This window comes from Juglans regia, chromosome 11, assembly GCF_001411555.2.
Source record: "Juglans regia cultivar Chandler chromosome 11, Walnut 2.0, whole genome shotgun sequence".
Classification (NCBI taxonomy): Eukaryota; Viridiplantae; Streptophyta; class Magnoliopsida; order Fagales; family Juglandaceae; genus Juglans; species Juglans regia.
In genome coordinates this window covers 35,512,549-35,536,869 of record NC_049911.1, presented here as the reverse complement: position 1 = coordinate 35,536,869, position 24,321 = coordinate 35,512,549, and the positions used below count along the sequence as shown (strand labels likewise).

Sequence of the window (24,321 nt, the reverse complement as noted above, 5' to 3'; positions counted from 1 at the left end):
TTTTATAGAATTTATTTATAACTGTACATAACTCTCTGATAATATATCTAAAATGAGAATGATTAAAAAATTATAATATATAATATTTTTTCACTCATATTCGAAAATGTTCTGGAAAATGTTTCAAAATTACGAAGAATTGGAGAAAAGTCAAACCAAAAATAAATTTGATAATTTGAGAACAAACTTCAAAATCTCAATAATTCTTGTAATAGAAAGGTACAACAATGATGAAGAAATATTAGATCGGAGAAATATAAATAAAATCAGTATGATGATGATTCCGGCGAAGGTAGGTCCTGCCTATATGTGATATGCAATTAAATCATATCCATTATAAAAAGTAGAAAGAAGTTGACCTTTAGTAGTTCGTGTACTCCCGAAGATATACAACGTTTTCCAGCTATAACTTGCGTTTGTATATATACCCTTCTCTCGTATCAAGTTTCTGAAGTGAAAAAACCAATTTCCCAAAGATCCCTCCTACTGAAGGACATCGGAAGACACAGACATTGTTCTATCTTTCTGTCCATTAACAAACACCGATCATCTCTGAGAAAGATGACCGACAACCATGTCAGAAATTGAGCTGTTTCTGCTCGAATATCCATGCACTCAAGTTTTCTTGCTTGAAAGTTAGAGACAACTTTCTGGGTTACGCTTGCAGGCCCATATTGAAAAAAAGAAAAAACTATTAGCAGTTGATCAAATGGAAGGTAGTGATATACTGAAAGTGAGTAGTGCACGTCTAAGCAGCTCTAGCATATGGAGGAATAGTGGCATGGAGGTTTTTTCCAGGTCATCGCTGGATGAAAACGACGAAGAAGCTCTGAAATGGGCAGCTATCGAGAAACTGCCGACTTATTTGCGTATAAGGAGAGGTATACTCACTGAAGAAGAGGGTCAAGCCAGAGAGATTGACATCAAGAATCTTGGACTGCTAGATAGAAAGAATTTAATAGAGAGGCTATTAAAAATTGCCGAGGAGGATAACGAGAACTTCCTGTTGAAACTCAAGGACCGCATTGAACGGTAAATTCGGCCTAATTTTCTGGAAAGCTTATCTGGGTTTAAAGTTTTTTGTGTCTATGTTTGCTTGTTCGATGTTTTTAAAGTCCATTTGAAATAACTTGAAACCCAAGCTTCTAAAATTCAATGAATGATTATGATCTGATGTTAATGGAGTGGTTCAAGAAAAATCATAACGTGTTTGTTCTGATTTAAACGCAGGGTTGGACTTGAGTTTCCCACCATTGAAGTCCGGTTCGAGCATTTATATGTGGAAGCAGAAGCTTATGTTGGAAGCAGGGCATTACCCACCATTTTCAACTTTTGTGTTAATATGCTAGAGGTATATAATTCATCTTATTAACTTCTTATCTGTGAATTTAATTAATCCAGTATTATACACTCACTCCATGTCTCTCTCTCTCTCCATCTTATATGTATATATATACATAGGGGTTCCTGAGTTGTCTTCACATTCTTCCAAGTAGAAAGAAACCACTACCGATTCTTCATGATTTAAGCGGAATCATCAAGCCTAGAAGGTTAGTAGTTAGAGACAAGATATTAAAAAAAACAAAAACCCATCGTAGACCCTTAAAAATGTCAATATGTTAATCGGTTGATCGGAATTCTGCAGAATGACACTGCTCTTAGGCCCCCCAAGCTCCGGGAAGACCACGTTACTGTTGGCTTTGGCAGGAAAACTTGGGAAAGAATTGAAAGTAAGGAAATTAGTTTTTAATCCGTTTCACCTGCTTGGTTGGGGAAATTGTTTTTCACTTTTCTAGGATTTCATGCAAGAGATTTTGAATTCCAGGCGTCAGGGAGAGTCACGTACAATGGGCATGGAATGGAAGAGTTTGTACCGCAGAGAACATCTGCTTATATAAGTCAACATGATGTCCATATTGGAGAAATGACAGTGAGAGAAACGCTAGCTTTTTCTGCAAGATGTCAAGGGGTCGGGCCACGTTATGGTCAGCTGAAAACACCATTAATATTGACATTTCAATCCCATTCATGAAGAATTTATATGATACAGAAGGTCTAATTGAATCTTTTGCACCGGAAAATTTGCAGAGATGTTGGCGGAATTATCGAGGAGAGAGAAGGCCGCAAACATTAAGCCAGATCCTGATCTTGATATCTATATGAAGGTGAGAGAAAAGCTGGAGAAGATAAAACGTTGGGATTAAGTGTTAAGTTTTTTTGTTTGTTGGTAAATTATATCTGCAACCGTTGAAATTTGTTTCGGAAAATGCATTTCATTGTGTACGATTGCTTAACACCTCAAATCTTGCAGGCTTCAGCACTTGAAGGACCTGAGGCCAGTGTCGAAACACATTACATACTCAAGGTACAAATTTAATACCCAACTGATTCTAAAGGGTAAAAACATCAAAGACAAACACAATGATTATATAATTTCCGTTATTGAATTTAATTTTGTTTTTTGTTTTTTGAAGATTCTTGGACTAGAAGTCTGTGCTGATACCATGGTGGGGGATGAGATGTTACGAGGTATATCTGGCGGACAAAAGAAGCGAGTCACTACAGGTAAGAGCATAGAACAGCTCTGGCAACACACACACACGCACACACCTCTTTGCATACTGACTGAGGAAGTCGTCACAACTTTGAGTTGATTCTTGGAAATGCGTGGCCAATTAATTCCAGGGGAAATGCTGGTTGGACCAGCAAGAGCTCTTTTCATGGATGAGATCTCGACTGGTCTGGATAGTTCAACAACATTTCAGATAGTAAACTCACTCAGACAGTCCATCCACATCCTCAATGGAACAGCAGTCATCTCTCTCCTCCAGCCTGCACCAGAAACCTACGACCTATTTGATGATATAATTCTGCTCTCAGACGGTCAAATCGTGTATCAGGGTCCTCGTGAAAATGTGCTCGAGTTCTTTGAATGCATGGGATTCAAGTGTCCAGAGAGGAAAGGAGTTGCTGACTTCTTACAAGAAGTAATTCACATCTTGTATCCCTCTTGTGCCTCAATTCGTTCTTCAGAAGAAATTGAAGTACTTTTTCCTAACTTAATTTTTTTAAATACAAAATTTTGTGATAGGTGACATCAAGGAAAGATCAAGAGCAGTATTGGGCAAACAAAGATGAGCCTTATAACTTTGTTTCAGTAAAGGAATTTGCTGAATCATTTCAGTCATTTCACATTGGTCGAAAACTAGGTGACGAGCTGGCTACTCCTTTTGACAAGTCCAAAGGCCATCCCGCTGCTTTAACAACTAAGAAGTATGGAGTTAGCAAGAAGGAACTGTTCAAAGCTTGTGCATCTAGAGAGTTTTTGCTTATGAAGAGGAATTCATTTGTCTACATTTTCAAGATGTTCCAAGTAAGTGGTATTCAAGAATTTAATTTCCTCTTGACAAGTAATGGGAAGAGCATTGTGAATCTTCAAGATTGCAACTTAACTGTTTTTTTTTTTTTTTGGGTTATCAGTTAATTCTATCTGCTTTTATAACAATGACGTTATTTATTCGGACTGAGATGCGCCGAGATACAACTACAGATGGTGGGATTTATATGGGTGCTATGTTCTTTACAATCGTCATGATAATGTTTAATGGATTCTCGGAGCTTGCCATGACCATTATGAAACTTCCTGTCTTCTACAAGCAAAGGGACCTCCTCTTCTATCCTTCTTGGGCGTATTCTCTCCCAACATGGATCCTTAAGATTCCTATAACATTGGTGGAAGTTGCCATTTGGGTACTAATGACTTATTACGTCATAGGCTTTGATCCAAACATCCAACGGTGAGGGGAAAAAGGGAATACAATTCAATCAAGTTCCAGATTTTCTATGTTCCAGGATTTGATGGAAATTCTTTATGGCAGGTTTTTCAAACAATTCCTGTTACTCCTATGTATTAACCAGATGGCATCTGGACTGTTCCGATTGATGGGTGCATTAGGAAGGAATATAATTGTTGCCAACACATTTGGGTCTTTTGCTTTACTTGCAGTTCTGGTTATGGGGGGATTTGTTATATCTCGAGGTGAGTGATTGATACCATTTACACTTAAAGAACAAATCCCCAGTAATTGTCGATTATTTGTTAGAGATATTCATAGTTAAAAAAAAAAATACTTTGTTCTTTTGCTTCAGAGGATGTACAGAAATGGTGGTTATGGGGTTACTGGGTCTCCCCAATGATGTATGGGCAGAACGCTATAGCTGTCAATGAGTTTCTCGGGAATAGTTGGAGACATGTAAGCATAAATTTCTTAAGTTGTTACAAAATAAAAATAAATTAGAAGAGAAGAGAACAGGGGAAAAATTATCTATCAATTCCAGCTAATAAGTATGGGGAAGTTATGTGTCACAGATTCCTCCCAATGCAACAGAACCGCTAGGAATTTTAATCTTGAAATCTCGTGGAGTATTCACAGAAGCATACTGGTATTGGATTGGAGTTGGAGCAACGATTGGATATATTTTTCTATTCAATTTCCTCTTCACATTGGCCCTAAAATATCTCGATCGTACGTACCCTACTTGTGTATAATTTTCAGTTTTCAAAATTGAACATAAGGTTTCTGATGGTTGGACTACTTACTTTGCTGCAGCATTTGGGAAGCCTCAGGCAGTACAATCCAGAGAGGCCTTGGCTGAGAAAATTGCAAACAGAACTGGAGAGGTCATTGAGCTATCATCAAGAAGGAGGAGTTCTTTTGGTGGGTCATCAAGCTCTCGGATTTACGTTTGTGTTTCTTATCTGTTGCATTCTAACTATAATATAAACGTTATGATAACAATGCAGAGAAAGGGAATGAAAGCAAAAGAAGCGTATCATCCAGGACGTTGTCTGCAAGAGTGAGCAGCATTAATGAAGCTAAACAACACAACAAACGGGGGATGGTCCTACCCTTTGAACCCCTTTCCATCACATTTGATGAAATCAGATATGCTATAGACATGCCGCAGGTATCTTTATCCTTTATTAAGAGCCAACATCATATTAAAAAATTTAGGAGGATACTAAATTTCATAATTGCAGGAAATGAAAGCTCAGGGAGTTCCTGAGGATCGGCTGGAACTCTTGAAGGGGGTGAGCGGTGCTTTTAGGCCAGGAGTCCTAACAGCTCTAATGGGTGTGAGTGGTGCTGGAAAGACTACTCTGCTGGATGTGTTGGCGGGAAGGAAAACCGGTGGATATATTGAGGGAACCATCACTATATCCGGTTATCCCAAAAAGCAAGAAACATTTGCCCGCATTTCAGGATACTGCGAACAAACAGATATCCACTCTCCTCATGTTACAGTCTACGAGTCTTTGCTGTACTCTGCATGGCTACGTTTACCACCTGAGGTTGACTCTGCAACCAGAAAGGTACAGTTTTTGGGAGAGACTCTCCCTTGATAAGTAGGTCTAATACTCTCATTTAATTATTTAAATTATATTGAAGCATTAATGCTATGCTATGATTTATCTTCCCAAAACGCTAAAATCTAAATGCAGTTGTTGATTACAAATCTGATTGATGGGTAACAGATGTTCCTTGAGGAAGTGATGGAGCTGGTGGAGCTAACCACTTTGAGAGAAGCCCTTGTGGGATTGCCCGGCATAAATGGACTATCAACAGAACAGCGTAAAAGGCTGACAATTGCAGTCGAGCTTGTTGCGAACCCTTCTATAATATTCATGGATGAACCCACCTCTGGTCTTGATGCCAGGGCAGCTGCAATTATAATGAGAACAGTGAGGAACACCGTAGACACGGGGAGAACTGTGGTCTGCACCATCCACCAGCCCAGCATTGATATATTTGATGCTTTTGATGAGGTGAGATTTCCTTTTCCAATGGTTGGATCCGAAACTTGATTGTGTTAAGTATACTTAACTTTATATGTCAGAGAGAACTTAAGTGTTTCATTATTGCTTTGCAGTTATTTCTCTTGAAACGGGGAGGTGAAGAGATATACGTGGGCCCATTAGGCCGCCATTCTTCCCATTTAATCAACCACTTTGAGGTAATTAGTACAAACACTTCCACCCTGTTTGGCACTCTATTAATGATATAAATGTGTTCTTTTTTTTTTTATCAAGGGAATTGATGGAGTTCCTAAGATTAAGGAAAAATACAATCCTGCAACCTGGATGTTGGAGGTTACTTCAGCAGGACAAGAAACAGCCCTAGGGGTTAATTTCACAGAAATTTACAAGAACTCAGAACTTTATAGGTAGGAAACACAATCGTGAATGAAACTTTTTTTTCTTTTTTTTTTATGAGACTAATATTACAGATACACTTATTGTCAAAGCCTTTGAAATGTCCTTGATTTAGATTAGAAATGTCAAAGCTCTCCAAAGAAGTTTAATGCAATTATGTAAACTTCCTTTCTGTAGCAATTAATTATGTCTGCGATTGATTCAGGAGAAACAAGGCATTGATCAAGGAACTAAGTACAGCTACACTGGGTTCAAAAGAGTTGTACTTCCCTACGCAATACTCACAGTCTTTCTTTACCCAATGCATGGCTTGCCTGTGGAAACAGCATTTATCATATTGGCGAAACCCACCATACAGTGCTGTCAGACTCTTATTCACAACTTTCATAGCTTTAATGTTTGGGACAATCTTCTGGGATCTTGGCTCAAAAAGGTATACAAGATGAAAACTAAGAAATTTTACAATCTTCTCATCATCCCTATGTCCCTAAACTGGGTGCAATTACTGTTGGAAATGCAGGCGAAACCGACAAGATCTTTTCAATGCAATGGGTTCCATGTATGCTGCTGTTCTCTTCATAGGTGTACAAAACGCCTCATCAGTGCAGCCAATTGTGGCCATTGAGAGAACAGTCTTCTACAGAGAAAGAGCTGCTGGAATGTATTCTGCTTTGCCATACGCCTTTGGACAGGTATATTATTACCTGATCTATGAAGTTCAAAAGTGGTTTCTTTTTTAGAGACAACCCCATCATATCTGTGGTCTTTCTAAAGCAACAAGTTCAGAAATTGGGACTTTAGGATTGTTTGAAATGTACAAAAGATAAGGCATATGATTGAAATGTGCAAAACCAGTTACCTGATCCACTGTTTTGCAGGTTGTCATTGAGCTCCCATATATTTTCGTCCAGACTATCATATATGGGATTATAGTGTACGCCATGATTGGGTTTGACTGGACACTAAGCAAATTCTTATGGTACATCTTCTTCATGTACTTCACTTTCTTATACTTCACTTTCTACGGCATGATGACCGTGGCCGTTACTCCAAACCACAACATAGCTGCTATAGTTTCTTCAGCCTTCTATGCAATATGGAATCTTTTCTCAGGATTTATAGTTCCCAGGACAGTAAGTTTGAAGAATCCCTATGCATGATTTTCTATACATATATATATATATACACAGATCAAACCCCATAACTTACAATGTACAAATGAATTTTGCCTTCTGAACAGAGGATGCCAATCTGGTGGAGATGGTACTTTTGGGTTTGTCCCGTCTCTTGGACCTTGTACGGATTGATTGCTTCACAGTTTGGAGACATTAAAGACAAACTTGATACGGGTGAAACGGTAGAAGACTTTTTGAGGAATTATTTTGGGTATAGAAATGAGTTTCTGGGAGTTGTGGCTGTTGCGATTGTTGGAATCTCAGTGCTCTTTGGGTTCACCTTTGCCTATTCGATTAAGGCATTTAACTTCCAAAAGAGATAGACGACATCTTCTTCTTCTTCTTCTTCTTTCTTATTCTTGGGTTTTGTAAAACTCAATACAGAGGAAATCATGTTGTTGCAAGTTTCAATTATCATCATGCTAGAATTTAAAGCTGCTTCAGGAGAACGTGCATTGATTTCCATGTAAAAGGTCTAATGTAACGAACCGACCAATAATTTTATCCTCTTAATATTGATAATTTTTGTTAGGCCTAAATTATATTTAATGAGTCATATTGAATAAGCCTATAAACGATAACTTATTGAGGTTAGGGGTGTAACCAATTCAGTCCGGTCTGATTTTAGACAAAATTTATGACCGAATCAGTGTACACCAATTTTACATTTTTCAAAACTGATTGCGTACCAGTTATCCTCCTAAGCCAGTACCTCTGATTTTATCGATTTTCAGTCCGATTCGGTCTAGTTTTCCTATTTTAATAGAATGCAAATTTGTCATAAAAAAATCTGTTTATAAATTTAAAAAAAAAATGCTTTCAAAAAATCTGTTTTATTAAAAATCTGTTACTGTTTACAAAAAATATGCTTTATAAAAAGCATCAGCTATGTAAAAAAAATTCTGCTATAAAACAAAATTATATGGTCATGGTGATAATTATATAATATTTTATATATAATTATAATTTATATTATTATATATTATATGTAACAATTATATATAATATTAAAAAAAATTAATTTAAATATATATTATAGTGAACCGGTCTGGTCTGGTCTTAAAAATTATAGAACCAAAACCGAACTGGTTTCGGTTTGGTCCTAAAAATTATAGAACTAAAACCGGACCGGTTTGGTTTTGGCATTTTAGAAACCGGTTCCAGATTGATTTTTCAGTTAAAATTTACACCTCCAATTGAAGTTGATTAGAAATTTTAATTAAACTCAATAATTAGGTTAAATCCTATTTATTATTTATTGAACGAGTTAGACTCATTTTAGAATTTAAAGATCAACTATTAGAAATTTATTTGAATTTAAAATTATCACTAATTGAAGTCCCATATGCAGTCTCAGTCACTGCCAATCTTATATTGAATAAACTATTAGATCATATTTTTAAATTCAAACTCTCTTATTGAATGATCACGACCGAGCCCAACTCGAACTTATTGGCTGGCACCCTCTCCCAAATATATCTATAAATATATTTCTTTTTGTGTTATTTGGAGAAACTATAATTTTTCATAAGTACAACGGCCGAATCCAAAATACCCAGTCCATAATGCGTGTCCTACTATTTTATGTTTTTAACCCACTCTAGGTCATAATACTTATGAAGATAGAGTTACAGGACGGAACTTGGTCCAAAGAGACGTGTCAGTGGCTTAGATCATGTATAAATATTTTAAATTATGATTTTTATGACACATATTTAAAAAAATTTTAATAAATAATTTCGCACATCCTCTCTTATGATCTCAATATTTTAATAAAGAATAATTTATTTTTTTTTTGTAAAATGGCATAATTATAAGAAAATTAATATATATAAATATATATATTTAAGTCAAGACGTTACACTCCAACTCTCATAATAATAATAATAATAAAATAGTCTTTCTTTCATTTGATGTCGTATTGATCAATCAAAACTCATCTCTCAGTAATCATTGTTCTATTCTTATTAGAATTGCTTTTTAAAAAAAATATGTAGAATTTAACAAAATCATATACAAATCGAACTGGTGGGATTTGACGCAGCATCAACTCCTTCTAGTTTTCTGTCCCTTTCTTCAGCAAACTTCTGCTCTTTTTATTTGTTGGTGATTAAGAACCACAAGCATCAGTCATGAAAGCTTGCTTCAATCATCTTACATTTGGTGCTTTGTTCCACTCCTCAAGCTATATGCGTAGCCGTCCTCTTCATGCAATGAGTTTCTATGATATTGACACCACAGATTCCCCCAACATCAAATTGTTATATATATCACACTAGTAGGATTAACGTGCGCTGCACGTATGGTATAAGAAGGTCAGAAAAGATAATTTCTCAGTAATTATCAAACATTTATTTATAAAAATGTATAAAAAATTTCACCATTATATAAATTTTCAAAACAATAATCGATTACAAATGTTATAGTATATATATATATATATATATATATATATATATATATATTAACATATTCTACACCATGTTATTTAGTACTACAGATAATAATTTCATCATTGCATCTCTCCAAAGGCGCAGTTTAGGCTTCTTTAGTTTCTAAATCCATTTTAACTCATCTTAACTCATCATTACAATTTTTTTAAATTTTAATACAAAATATAATAATTAATTTAACTTTCAAATTTTAAAATAATACTAATAATACTAATAATAAATAATATTCTAATAATATTTTTTCATCTTAACTCAACTCAGTTCAACATCCAAACGCAACTCTTACTTTAATAATAAAAAACTATATCATCTTATTTTACTTCAAGAATTTTCTTTACCTTTTTTTAGCACTACTAAGACACAAAAATGAAATGCTCAAAAATTTCTTAATGATTTCAATTTTTCTATGACAGTATAAGAAATATTAAAAATTAAAAAAGTAATTGATTTAACATTCTCACACCTGTGTAAGTAAAATAGTAAAAACCAAATTTTATATGTTTAAAATATTAAGAAATTACAATTTATTTTTTTATGGTAAATTACTAAATATACTATTCCTCTTATTATTACTACTCTTAACATCTAAAATCCAATGCGTATGTTGTATGTTTGTTATTTCCAGAATAAACATATAATACTTAAATTTTAAAATTCAAAAATACAATGATAAATGTTACATAATTTAATCATATAATTATAACAAAAAATCTCATCCTTTATGTTAAAAAAAAAAAAAAAAAAAAAACTATACCTCATTTGAAACTGTAAATGCACCTCAAATAACATTATAAATTTGATGTTAGTAAATAAACAATTCAATTCATAGGAAAATAAAACAAAGATTAAACTTTCAAAATTATATATTTTAAGAAATCAATAAGAGTAAATCATTAAGAGATTGGAAAAAAAATTACATAAACAAATATAGATTGTCGTTATTTTTTTTTCAAGAATTTTATGAATAGTTATCAATTTGGATTTATTTGGGAGAATTTTTTTACGTGGCTCATTTTTCACATGTGAAGAGTAAAAGTCTAAAATACCTTAATTTCACACGACATCGTTTGATCAAAACACAAAATCCTAAAAACTTTTTTCTTCTTCTCTCTCCCGAAATTATAAAAAAAGAAAGAAGAGAAACGTCATTCCATATCTCATTCTCTACTAACCTAATTCTCTCTCTCTCTCTCTCTCTCTCTCTATCTCTCTCTATTTTCTCTTCTTCCGTTGGCGACTTGGCAAGCTCACGCAATTTTCAAAAATCTCACTTAAAACGTCTTTCCATGTCTCCTTCTCTCCTAATACTCTCTTCCATGTATCTCTCATTTCTCTTCATTGCTGAGTCATGCAGTCTCCATGCTCGTCGCCATCTTGCTAACTTTTAAATTTTTTTAGATCTAAAATAGTTTGCAGATTGTTTTTTTTAGGTCTGAAAATATATTTTAAAGATTGTTTTTGAGTTTGGTTTAATTTAATGTATATGAGTATGATTTTTTTACTCTAACTTGTAGATTCTCATATGTGCCCTCTATTTCTTGATTCATCTGGATTTTTTTTTTTTTGAATAATGCTACAGTTTTATTTATTTATTTATTTTTTCTATACATGTACTTTTTAATATATTTTTTAAAAAAATCATAATATTATTAAAAAAACTGTTTTAATCATTAAGTAAAAAAAATTAAAAAATTAAAACGGTAAAATGAAATGGTAGAATTGAGTAGAAATAATATTATTATCCTTTTTTTTTTATATATATATGAACATATAGTTTGCAGATTTTCTTTGAGTTTGGTTAAATTTAATATATATATATGGGTGTGTTTTCAGATCTACTCTCTGTTGCTCCTGTTCTCTGGAGGAGTGGTTTTTTTTTTTTAAGATCTGAACATATTTTGGATTTGGTCTCGTCTCGTGCAAATGCAAAATAAATTTCTTTTCCTCATCAAAACCGCCACTGAAAAGTTCTTGAGAAATGAGAGGAAAATTGTCTTGGGGAGCTTGTGAAATAAGTATAAATTCAGAAATCAAACACTATTTTTTTTTTTTTTGTGTAAAAATACTCATATTAATAATTTCCAGATTCTGTTAGATAAAAAGAAACACAGAGCACTTCGCAAGAAGTGCGAGCAAGGCGATTACAAAATCCACAAAGGGCTAACAACGTAAAAGTGCTAACAAATGAAAGGAAAACTGAGGGATTAAAATAGAAAATAACAAAAGCAAAGGGGTAAAATAGGAAATAAAATTGTTAGACGAAAACACTATTTATACTTCATTCGCATTTATATATATAGAAGATATATATATATCAAATAAATTAAAAAATATTACTATGGAAACCATGTTCCTATTGTTACCGTTGTTTTTGTAAATTTTTTTTCATATTTTTTTAATATAATTAAATATTTTATAAAAATATAAAAAAAAATACACTAATACACTTAAAATGAGTTCCTTAATTACTAAGTAAAAAAAAAAAATTATCAAGCAATATATTTCTTTTGGTTACTAAGCCTCTATCAATTTATCTCAACTCATTATTATAACTTTTTTAAATTTTAACATAAAATATAATAAACAATTCAACTTTTTTAAATTCTAAAATAATAATAATATTAAAAAATAATATTCTAATAATATTTTATCATCTTAACTCAATTCAACTCAGTTTAATATCCAAACGTAACTAAACGGGACAACTTGGGAGGTAAAATAGCTTTTTCCTGGAAATAATTTGCTACGAAGAACACAATATTTTTTTTTATTGATCGTGTTATATTTTGCATTAATTCTATCATTTATTTTAATAGAATTTTCTTTTTCAACTGCTATGCTTTATTATTTGTTTTAAAAAAAATGTTATTATTAATTTTGAATTTTTTTTTATTGGTTTATAAAATCGACCACAATAATTATATATGATTAGATATTGATAAAATCTATAATAAAAGATTATGATTGTTGAGAATCATTTACCCTCCTGACTATCTACGTTCCGCTATCATGATATCATCACCTCGTATATCTTACGCAACGGATAGAGCATGGATGTACAGGCATTGCTCTCTCTCGTCCTATAAAAAAAAAGGCATTGCGCTCTCTCTCTCTCTCTCTCCCTCCCTCTCCATTCATTGAGATTAGAAACAAAGATGCCAATCTCTCTCTCTCCTCAGGCTTTCGGCTATAAAAGTTGAGTTTCATTGCATGCAAGTTTAAATTAAAAAAAAATGAAAAAAAAAAACTTTATAGGTTCTGTGTTGTATATATGGAAAAGGGTCGATGGAGAGTGGTGAAATATACAGAGGTAGTAGTCCACAGACATGCAGCTCTAACATCTGGAGGAACAATTACATGGAAATTTTCTCAAGGTCTTCGCGACAAGAAGACGATGAAGAAGCTCTCAAATGGGCTACTTTAGAGAGGCTGCCTACTTATGTCCGTATAAGGAGAGGTATACTCACTGATACAGAGGGTCAAGCCAGAGAGATTGACATAAAGACTCTTGGATTACTGGAGAGAAAGGCTTTGCTAGATGGGCTGGTGGAAATTGCAGAAAAAGATAATGAGAAGTTCTTGTTAAAGCTCAAGGATCGCATAGATAGGTGAGATTGATCATCTTTGGCTTCTAAAATCATGGTATATTCTTGTGTCTGTGTTTGTTTCATGTTTGATCTTTAGATTGTAAGAGGGATTTTGGTTTCTAGACACTACAGGTTCTTTGTTTCTTTCCCCTCTTTTTTCTCTGTAATGGTTTGGAATCCGTGTTTATTTGTTATTTGTTAAAAAATCCATATCCAGGGTTGGACTTGATATTCCAACTGTTGAAGTTCGGTTTGAGCACCTAAATGTGGAGGCTGAGATTTATGTTGGAAGCAGAGCATTGCCTACAATATGTAACTTCTTGGTCAATATGTTAGAGGTAAATGACCTTTTAGTTCTATCATGTAACTACAATTATTATCTCTACGCATTCTCGCCGTTTGATCTCTCGACTCTCGCATTCTCATATCTCTGAAGGGATTCTTAAACAATCTTCCCATTCATCAAAGTAGAAAGATACCCTTACCAATCCTTCAAGACGTTAGCGGCATCATCAAGCCTAAGAGGTGAGTTCATGTAAAATTCATCCTAGCTATCCATTACAGTTTCCAAACCATTAATCTCCCATTTTGTTCGTCAAATCTTCGCAGAATGACATTGCTTTTAGGCCCCCCGAGCTCTGGAAAGACCACACTATTGCTGGCTTTGGCTGGAAAACTCGATAAAGATTTAAAAGTGAGAAAACCAAATGTCATATGTATTTACGTTATTGTTGTTGCCTTATGATCTGATACAGAAACTCATGAACTTCAGTTTTCGGGAAGTGTTACCTACAACGGATATGGAATGAAAGATTTTGTGCCGCAGAGGACATCTGCTTATGTAAGTCAACATGATCTCCACATAGGAGAAATGACAGTGAGAGAAACACTGGCTTTTGCAGCGAGATGTCAGGGGGTTGGCCCACGTTATGGTCAGTCAAATTAATACACCGTCAATTTTTAAGATTTATGGTGCAAGAAGTTTCTTTCGTGGGTTTGAATTTTGAGTTTTAAACTTTTACAAATTTGCAGAGACATTGGCAGAATTATTAAGAAGAGAGAAGGCTGCAAATATTAAGCCAGATCCCGATCTTGATATCTATATGAAGGTGGCAAAAACAGATTTGTCTTTTCTGTGTAAATTATTTGTTGACTGATCATTAATAAAAAATAAATAAATATTGACATGTCAAGCAAACCATCTCTTCAGGCAGCAGCACTAGAAGGACTGGAGACCAGTATAGTTACTGACTATGTTCTCAAGGTACCACTTTGAAATCCAATGCGCTTAACGATGTGAACATCTGTATCATTGTAAAGTTTCTGCTTAAACATTGCAGATTTTGGGGCTTGAAGTCTGCGCTGATATTATGGTGGGGGATGAAATGTTAAGAGGCATTTCTGGTGGACAGAAAAAACGAGTCACAACAGGTAAAACATAAAACAAAGCATCGTATGTTTAACAACAACCCCACATTCTCGTTGCGTACATAAATTTTCGGGTCAATAATTATGATATAGGGGAGATGCTGGTTGGACCAGCAATAGCATTGTTCATGGATGAGATATCCACTGGTTTGGACAGCTCAACAACTTTTCAGATTGTAAATTCACTAAGGCAGACCATCCACATTCTCAGTGGAACTGCAGTTATCTCTCTTCTCCAGCCACCTCCAGAAACTTACGAATTATTTGATGATATACTTCTTCTCTCGGATGGGCAAATTGTGTATCAAGGTCCCCGCGAAAATGTCCTTGAGTTTTTTCGATATATGGGTTTCAAATGTCCTGCGAGGAAAGGAGTTGCGGACTTCTTACAAGAAGTAACTCTCTCTCTCTCTCTCCCTCTGTTTTTTTTTTTTTTTTCTTTTTAACCTGTCTTCTTTCTCCATTCATATTAGAGATTTCCTTCTAGGGGGTTTTTTCGTAATTCCTTGTGGGGTTGCACTAGGTAACATCAAGAAAAGATCAGGAGCAGTACTGGGCACGTAAAGATGAGCCTTACAGCTTTGTTACTGTGAAAGACTTTGCCAAAGCATTTCGCTCATTTCACATCGGTTGCAAACTTGACGACGAGCTTGCTACTCCATTTAACAAGTCCAAAGGCCACCCTGCTGTTTTAACTGCTAACAAGTACGGTGTTAGCAAGAAAGAGCTATTGAGAGCTTGTGTTTGGAGAGAGTTCCTGCTGATGAAGAGAAACTCATTTGTCTACATCTTCAAAATAAGCAATGTGAGTATCATTTAAATTGTCGCTTTCGATCAAATTGAAGTGAAATTTAAGTTTCAGTTTTGATCAAACTTTGAATTCATTTTTTTAGGTTTGTTTGTCAAAAGGTTCGACTGCCACCCTATATGTTATTATTGATTATTTTTCCTTTATTTCTCGCATGTTCAGCTCACTATCTTGGCTTTCATAACGATGACATTGTTTCTGCGAACTGAGATGCATAGAGATACAGTAACAGACGGTGGTATCTATTTGGGTGCTCTTTTCTTTACGGTACTTGTAGCCATGTTTAACGGAATATCAGAGCTCAATATGGCTGTTATGAAACTTCCCATTTTCTACAAGCAAAGAGACCTTTTCTTCTATCCTTCGTGGGCATACGCTCTACCCGCATGGATCCTAAAGATTCCAATTACCTTTGTAGAGGCTGCCGTTTGGGTGGTCATGACTTATTATGTTGTAGGCTTTGATCCAGACATTGGAAGGTGAGAAAAAGAAACCGGCATAATTTAAATTTTAAGTTCGCGTTTTGGGTTTCGGGAATATGATCAAAGCTCCTAATTGCAGGTTTTTCAAACAATACTTTTTGATCACGTGCATTAACCAGATGGCATCTGGATTGTTCCGATTTATGGCTGCATTAGGAAGGAACGCGATTGTGGCCAGCACAGTTGGTGCATTCGCTTTACTTGCAGTGCAGGTTCTGGGAGGATTCATCATATCTCGAGGTGATTTAATAACATAATCTGATCTCGAATCTTGATAATATAAAGGTTTCTAATCTTCAGGCCAATCTGATCTAATTTCTGATTTTGTTTTCTTTTTATCTCAGACGATGTGCAGAAATGTTGGTATTGGGGTTATTGGGTCTCCCCGCTGATGTATGGACAGAATGCCATAGCTGTAAACGAATTTCTTGGGAAGAGTTGGAGACATGTACACATCCTTTTATGAAGTTTTAAAAGAAAAGGAAATCAAAGAAAAAATTTTGATCAATAATTTGAGTATACGGAAGGTTTCAATTTATTTTGTCTCGCTGGGTAATGTGGAATGTTTTCATTATAGGTACCTCCTAATTCATCAGAACCGTTAGGAGTTTTGATCTTAAAGTCTCGCGGGATTTTCCCACAAGCAGATTGGTATTGGATTGGAGTAGGAGCTTTGATTTCGTACATTTTTGTGTTCAATTTCCTTTTCACTGTGGCTCTACAGTATCTCAATCGTAAGTATTTTCTTTCATTTCTTGCTTGTTCTGAAATTGGATTTATTTTTCTGACAAACGTAATAACTTGTTGCAGCTTTTGGTAAGTCTCGGGCAGTAATATCGAAAGAGACCTTGGCTGATAGAAACGTTAACAGATCTGAACAGTTCATTGAGCTATCATCTAGAGGAAAAACCTCTCCCGGTGGGTCATTATGCTCCTAGATCCTTGTGTACTTTTCCCACCTTCTGGTATAGACTATAACATATTTACTGTGAAAACAATACAGAACAAGGGACTGAAGCTCTAGGAAGTATATCGTCCGGTTCTGTATCTGCAAGGGTGGGCAGAATTGATCAAGCTTATCAAAACAGGAAGCGGGGAATGGTTCTTCCTTTTGAACCCCTGTCCCTCACTTTTGATGAAATCAGATATGCTGTAGACATGCCACAGGTACCTTCAAGTTCAGTTAAAAAGCGCCATGAAAGTACTTAGGTGATATTTGTGCTGAAGTGCTTGAATTGTTGCTATTTGCATAATTGGCGGTTTTAACGGTATAGAATCTCAATTTTATTATTGACTTTCTTAACCTGTTTATATTGCACAATTGTTGTGGACTATTCGTGATACTGCCAAATTATAGGCCGTACCGGCATTTCAACCTGTTGTTTTCTTGCTTCTCCTTATACTCTTAACTATCATCACCAACAGACTTGAATATATTTTTCAAATTATTCCAAAGCCAAATAACATCTGCCCTATGAATTTTTTCCCATGCTTTTCAGGAAATGAAAAATCAAGGTACTCATGAGGATCGACTTGAACTTTTGAAGGGTGTGAGTGGTGCTTTCAGGCCAGGAGTCCTAACAGCTCTAATGGGTGTTACTGGTGCTGGTAAGACCACACTAATGGATGTCTTGGCTGGAAGGAAAACCAGTGGATATATCCAGGGAAGCATCAAAATTTCTGGGTATCCAAAGAAGCAAGAAACATTTGCCCGCATATCAGGATACTGTGAACAAACTGATATCCACTCTCCTCATGTAACAGTCTACGAGTCTTTGCAATATTCTGCATGGCTTCGGTTAGCCCCTGAAGTTGACTCTTCAACAAGAATGGTATAGCTTCCATTCTTTATTCTTTTGTCTTTTAATCAGGTGCAATGTGCAGGCAGGTAAAACCACTATCAAATGAGGATTGCATATTCCAATCTCACACCAAGAGAAAAGTTGCATAAAGTCAAGATTTAGCCACAAAAGACATCATATATATGTTCAGTGTTATGAGGGATATTGACTAAAACTCTGGTTATGGACTGCAGATGTTCATTGAGGAAGTCATAGAGCTCGTGGAGCTGACCCCATTAAGGGAAGCACTAGTTGGATTGCCAGGTGTGAGTGGCCTCTCAACCGAGCAGCGCAAGAGGCTGACAATTGCAGTTGAGCTTGTTGCCAATCCATCTATAATATTCATGGATGAGCCAACCTCTGGCCTCGATGCCAGGGCAGCAGCAATAGTAATGAGAGCAGTGAGGAACACTGTGGACACAGGAAGAACAGTGGTTTGCACAATTCATCAGCCAAGCATTGATATATTTGATGCCTTTGATGAGGTTAGAATTGTTACATAGGTTTTCAAGAATAATGAACTGATACTTTGTTTTGCTCACTGAAAGTATTCCTGCATTGAGTACTTAATTGTTGCCTTTCAGTTACTTCTTTTGAAAGTGGGAGGCGAGCAAATATATGCTGGTCCATTAGGCTGCCATTCTTCACATCTGATCAAGTACTTTGAGGTCAGGCTACTTAACAAATGAGATTGAACATATCAACCCCCACATTTGTCACATAACTCCTAACATATTTGAGTTTTGGCTCATAAGGAATTAAATGGAGTTCCTAACATTAGAGATGGTTATAACCCTGCAACTTGGATGTTGGAGGTTACTTCAGCAGGGCAAGAAGCAGCTCTTGGTTTTAATTTCACTGATGTGTACAAGAACTCGGAACTATATAGGTAAATCTTTTGTTATAGCTCTTCTTAATTTTCATTTTGGTCATGACCCCAGAGAAATCATTAGAAACAATAGAAAGCAAAAAACTTCAGAATGTGGAAAGTTGTTTATATGGTCCATGATAATTTTAGGTTGTTCGTCATTTTTCAGAATATGATCTTGATGCATATAGTATATATTTCTGTGGTGATCAGGAGAAACAAAGCATTGATCAAGGAATTAAGTGCACCGCCACTGGATTCCAAAGATCTATTCTTCCATACTCAGTACTCACAATCTTTCTTCACCCAATGCACCGCTTGCCTATGGAAACAGCATTGGTCATATTGGCGAAACCCATCATATAATGCTGTGAGACTCTTATTCACAAGTATGATAGCTCTATTGTTTGGGATGATATTCTGGGATATTGGTTCCAAAAGGTATGGCAGCAAAACAAACCCAAGTCATGAAAATTGCATCTAAATTTCTACCATCTCTATAACTAATTTGTGCTAGCTTTCGGGGAAGTACAGGAGAAGACAACAAGATCTATTCAATGCAATGGGTTCCATGTACACCGCTGTTCTGTTTCTAGGGGTACAAAATGGTATGTCGGTGCAGCCAGTTGTGGCTACTGAGAGAACTGTATTTTATAGAGAAAGAGCAGCTGGAATGTATTCTGCTCTACCGTATGCCATTGGACAGGTGAAGTTCTTATTTTAGCATATGGAATTCAGCAAGGTGGTATACTTTCCATTAGGAAATTGATTTATTCATTTTTGTGATTATCATGGAGCAATAAGTTGTGGTTTTGCAGGTTGTTATTGAGCTTCCGTACAATTTCCTTCAGACTGTAATTTATGGGGTTATAGTATATGCCATGATGGGATTCGAATGGAAAGTGGGCAAGTTCTTATGGTATCTTTTCTTCATGTACTTCACCTTATTATATTTCACATTCTATGGGATGATGACCGTGGCTATAACTCCCAACCACAACATTGCCACCATACTTTCATCTGGCTTCTATGCAATATGGAACATTTTCTCAGGATTCGTTGTCCCCCAAACGGTAAATATCAGTCTTTTGCATGCCAACATACATAATAGACTCGTGAAATAAATCCATATATCAAGAGTTTCGAACTTTTTCTGTGGCAGAGGATTCCAATATGGTGGAGATGGTACTACTGGGCTTGCCCCGTTGCTTGGACCTTGTACGGATTGGTGGTTTCACAATATGGAGATGTAAAGGACGTACTCGAGTCTGGTGAAACAGTGGAGGACTTTGTCAGGAGTTATTTTGGGTATAGAATTGAGTTTGTGGGTGTCATTGCAGTGGTGCTTGTTGGGATCTCCATGCTCTTTGCATTCATCTTTGCCTTCTCCATAAAGGCATTAAACTTCCAAACCAAATGAGAGTGAAGACTATTCAAGGCAGCTAGAATTACTTGAAGTTCCCAAAGCATCTGAATTTTAAAGCAAAAAATCAAGACAAGCACAACGGGCAGCCAGAGTAATGCTACAACATCAAACCAGGAATTCAACGTAACATTAGCCTTGGATTCATCAAAGCCATCTCTAAAATTTGATGAAAATTAGATATTTTTCATAAATTCAAAACCTTCCTAGCCATAATTCTATATTGAATTAGACATTGAATTCAACAAAATAATAATATTTTTTTTTAATAATATTTTTTTTTTCATATTTTATAATTATACTAATCATATGTTAATTAATAATTTAATTTGATTTTTACATTATTATTACAAGACTGTCCTTGTTTTTGGAATACTGGACAAAATCACACCTTTCTACACTATTATAGGATACTGCATGCACGAAATTGAAGAATATTCGTATAGATTAAACGTCCGTTAGAGATTAAACGTGAATAGAAAAATTCGTTGGAGATTAAATTAGAATAAAGAATATATTTGCTTAATGAATAGTAACCTTTCAAATTTAAAGAAACTTATTCATTTATTGTAGTTCAAAATTTTCTACTTATCCCTTTGGCTAATCCAAAGTACATGTGTTTTGATAAAATTTATCACATTTTATATTTGATTAGACTTTTGATGAAATCATGGCAATCCTCTGGCAGATCTAAGCAGACAAATTAAGATCGGAATCTACCAAGTGTCACTCACTACTTTTAGCTCTTCTAATTCTTTGGATGGAATAAACGTAACTGTAAATTAAAAAATGCCCGAACAAGAGTAGATGGAAAATAAATCAAGTCAAAGAAAACAACAAATCATTTTAATTGACTTGTTGCCGCATATGTTACAGTTGGAAGTCAAAATTCTCTATCGATCTAAAACTACAGATAAATTTCTAAATTGAATTTTTTTTTTTAAATAATAATAATAAAAAAAAAGGCATGTCAACGTCTTTTAATTTTTCAGGCTATCTAAAAAGCTTTGCAACTCCCTCAAACCTTCCTCAGAAAAGCTCTTAATGCACTTTGGACATGGGGCCAATCAAGTTCGGGGGAGGCTGGTGTTGAAAGTAGACCACGACAACAGCTAAATTATCCCCACTTTTCCTCTTCATAGCCTCATCAACCATGTCCTTACTACACAAGGCTGGGTCATTGTGCTCTTGAAGCCTTCACCGAGCAAAATCTATAGCATTTTGGCTCATAAACACATATATCCCAGATCCCATCACAGCCCATGATAAGGAATTCATCCTCCTTTGTCAGTTTTGCAGACATCAGCTCGGGCTCTGCACTGAGTGGACCACCATCCCTACTTTTCATTCCTTCCATGTGCCAGTCTCCCAAAGCGCATGCAACAATAAATTGTTCGTTAAGGTAACCATCATATACATAACCTCCAGATGCCTCGATCCGCTTCCTCTCTTTGCTACAAATTGGTTTGCGGTCCCTTGACATTTCAATTGCTTTGCCACGGAACTCAGACCACCTCTCATTGAAATCTAGGGACTTTAAGGAATATCAGAGTCAGGGAACTACGACAGCTTTTGATCAGTTAGAGTATCACTAACCCATGACTGACTAAATTGAAAGATAACATAAATTCATATGAAAAGGACTAAAAACGTCAAATTAAAATATAATACATATCTACATGAAGGGGTAAATGTGAATATATATGTGGCGGTAGAACACCCCTAACCTTCCAACGACAAGAGCTGCTAAAGCAGTAGTGCCAGATGCAAGGGCCGCATCCAAAGAGCAAGCATCTGCAAAGGCAGTGTCAGTTTGCAAAAATGCTAAAGCAACATCCTTCTCAATATCTCTTGGAAAGTCTTCATCCTCAACAATGAACTTTGGCAAATGATAGCAAGCAAAATCAGCAGCATGTTTTCCCCCATGTCCATCAAACACCTGGGCAGCCGTATGAGCTACAGCATACGGCAAATGCAAAGTCACTGTGAGTAATAAGAGAAGATAATTACCCTGTAGAAGGCACTGGGCCCATCAGCGAAACTCTTGATCCCGTTATCCCTTATAAAGCAGTCGACACAGACATAAACATCTTCCATTTTTTCCCCGAACCCAACTTCAGCACATGCTCCAGAGCGGAGAATTGGAATGAACTCGGTCTCAGAATCCTCTAAGCCAAGTGCCCGTTCAACAGAATCGTCAGAGGATTGGTTTTCATATGAAATTTACAATCAAAACGCATGTCTTTGCTGTTACCGCTTATAAAAACAGGAGAAAATTCATTACAAGGCTTTTAGGTTATCCGCAGGAGACTTGTCTCCTGCATAATATTGCATAATATTGCTATGCGTATCATAACTAACGACGAATGTGCAAGGATGATAGTCCTAGACTTTTTTTTTAATCTATAAACAGAATTTTATTAACCATAAAACATCAAGTATACTCTAATACCCCATACAATAAGGATTAGGTTAGGTGATATATGAGATCTCATTTGAGAATAAAATTTTAATTGTATCATTGATTAATCTTTTTAAAATATAAGTTATATAGTTTAGGGGTGGGCAACAGGGCCCCACCCCGCCTCCGTATGTGGTCGTGTGTGATCTGTTGCTTCCCCGATCCAATAAGATCTTCAAAATGAGTTGAAAGTGGGCTTTGGTGGGCCGACCCAAATTACCCAAGATTTGCAACAAGAGAAGAGAACCTTCCAAAAGGAAAAAGGTGGTGTACCAAGAGCGACGGCAAGCAAGGTAGCGTCTTTGACTGACTGAGGCCACAGCCACAGGGTCCAAGACTCCAAACCCACGTGTCCTAAAGCAAAGGGCCACCGTTGCCGTTCTTTTCAGCTACCCTAATCTGACCAACCACGAGACCCTCCTCTCTCTCTCTCTCTCTCTCTCAACATACGCAAACCCCGCATCTCACAATAATTCCCTCCTTCTCCTCTATAATAATTATTATTATTATTTTAACTTGGAGAGAGAGGGAGAGAGAGGGAGAGAGAGATGGTGTTTACAACCAGTTGCTGCCTAAATGTCTCACCTACTTCAAAAGCGCCTCAAGTTGCATGGTAAGTGAGACCGCTTTGCAAATTTTGGTCATTAATTTATTATAAGTACGCACCCTCATTAACCAACAACTTTAATAAACCAAATGATCTGTGTGCATCATGTGTGCATTTACGGTGCAGGAAGAAGAATGAATTAGAATCATGGAGATCATCGAACAGCCCGTGTGTTCTAATAGGCATGGCTTCAGCTTCCATGATAATCGGATTAGAAATTAGCAACGTGTCAGTGATCTTCGACCAAACCCATATTGCCACCAATGAATACACGTCTTCGTCGTCGACGACGTTGGTCGTAGCCGAATCGAACGGCCGCAGGAAGGCCGCCACGAAATGGAGCGATAAACGAAGTTGCCCAGCTTGGCGAGTGAATTCTCTGGAGACCATTGTGCCTGAGAACCTCCCCCGCCCGTCGGCTCGCAGGAGATGGGAGGCAATTGGGTATGATTCGAAGACTGCTCCTCCCGTTCAAGTTGATGTCGGCAAAACTATCAGCAGCCCCAACTGCTTTTCAATGTAACCAATTAAATTTATTACAATGTGAATTAATGTGTCACACCACATTATAAATGTAATAATATTGTATATATATATATAATGGAAACTATATTAATTTTCTAAGATTCTAATCACATTATTAATTAATTCTCGTTTGTAAGGATCTTTAGATTTTTTTTGTTTTTTTTTTTTTATTGCAATAGACATAATTTGAAAGTAGCTCGATGTAGTACAGAAGGTGGCACAAAGCAGTACTCAACAAGTACGTGCAGTACAAAATTAATAGGCGATTGCTATTGAAATTGGACATGCACATGATGAATCGGCCTGCCATAACAATTGATGTCTGATGCAGGAGGGCTTCTAAATGGGATGGGCTTAATTCCTAGCCATACTTTATATTTTGCCAATTTGGGCATCACGATAGCAATAACATTGAATTTTAGCAGTCTGGCCCGCGATTCATCCCGTGG

At 35.9% G+C, this 24,321-nt stretch overlaps 4 protein-coding genes and 1 pseudogene across 4 annotated transcripts; 3 read left to right on the top strand and 2 right to left on the bottom strand.

The window, feature by feature from the left end:
* Positions 1 to 673: 673 nt before the first annotated feature.
* LOC109001797 (pleiotropic drug resistance protein 1-like) lies at positions 674 to 7,872 on the top strand. The gene is made up of 24 exons (XM_018979223.2): positions 674 to 1,032; positions 1,231 to 1,351; positions 1,462 to 1,550; positions 1,646 to 1,730; positions 1,826 to 1,985; positions 2,089 to 2,165; positions 2,312 to 2,365; positions 2,475 to 2,565; positions 2,686 to 2,987; positions 3,092 to 3,373; positions 3,481 to 3,797; positions 3,879 to 4,039; positions 4,150 to 4,253; positions 4,370 to 4,526; positions 4,611 to 4,718; positions 4,805 to 4,968; positions 5,042 to 5,374; positions 5,537 to 5,827; positions 5,932 to 6,015; positions 6,092 to 6,225; positions 6,420 to 6,647; positions 6,735 to 6,906; positions 7,093 to 7,347; positions 7,455 to 7,872. The coding sequence occupies exons 1-24, from the start codon at positions 710 to 712 to the stop codon at positions 7,710 to 7,712; spliced, it is 4,350 nt and encodes a 1,449-aa protein (XP_018834768.2). The 5' UTR covers positions 674 to 709; the 3' UTR covers positions 7,713 to 7,872.
* A 5,073-nt stretch (positions 7,873 to 12,945) lies between these two features.
* Positions 12,946 to 20,347, top strand: LOC109001795 (pleiotropic drug resistance protein 1-like). The gene is made up of 24 exons (XM_018979222.2): positions 12,946 to 13,450; positions 13,647 to 13,767; positions 13,866 to 13,954; positions 14,039 to 14,123; positions 14,202 to 14,361; positions 14,462 to 14,538; positions 14,640 to 14,693; positions 14,770 to 14,860; positions 14,951 to 15,252; positions 15,381 to 15,662; positions 15,828 to 16,144; positions 16,227 to 16,387; positions 16,492 to 16,595; positions 16,725 to 16,881; positions 16,958 to 17,065; positions 17,151 to 17,314; positions 17,647 to 17,979; positions 18,183 to 18,473; positions 18,573 to 18,656; positions 18,744 to 18,877; positions 19,070 to 19,297; positions 19,391 to 19,562; positions 19,675 to 19,929; positions 20,019 to 20,347. The coding sequence occupies exons 1-24, from the start codon at positions 13,128 to 13,130 to the stop codon at positions 20,274 to 20,276; spliced, it is 4,350 nt and encodes a 1,449-aa protein (XP_018834767.1). The 5' UTR covers positions 12,946 to 13,127; the 3' UTR covers positions 20,277 to 20,347.
* Positions 20,348 to 21,259: 912 nt separating this feature from the next.
* LOC109001752 lies at positions 21,260 to 21,784 on the bottom strand (annotated as a pseudogene).
* Positions 21,785 to 21,928: 144 nt separating this feature from the next.
* On the bottom strand, positions 21,929 to 22,496 carry LOC109001750 (probable protein phosphatase 2C 57; the record flags this gene model as incomplete). Its single annotated transcript, XM_018979150.1, has 2 exons — positions 21,929 to 22,218; positions 22,290 to 22,496. Coding segments are annotated over 2 exons (471 nt in total), but the record flags the coding sequence as incomplete, so codon positions are not given.
* Positions 22,497 to 23,178: 682 nt separating this feature from the next.
* LOC109001760 lies at positions 23,179 to 23,959 on the top strand. The gene is made up of 2 exons (XM_018979155.2): positions 23,179 to 23,353; positions 23,474 to 23,959. The coding sequence occupies exons 1-2, from the start codon at positions 23,289 to 23,291 to the stop codon at positions 23,868 to 23,870; spliced, it is 462 nt and encodes a 153-aa protein (XP_018834700.1). The 5' UTR covers positions 23,179 to 23,288; the 3' UTR covers positions 23,871 to 23,959.
* The last annotated feature ends 362 nt before the right edge of the window (positions 23,960 to 24,321 follow it).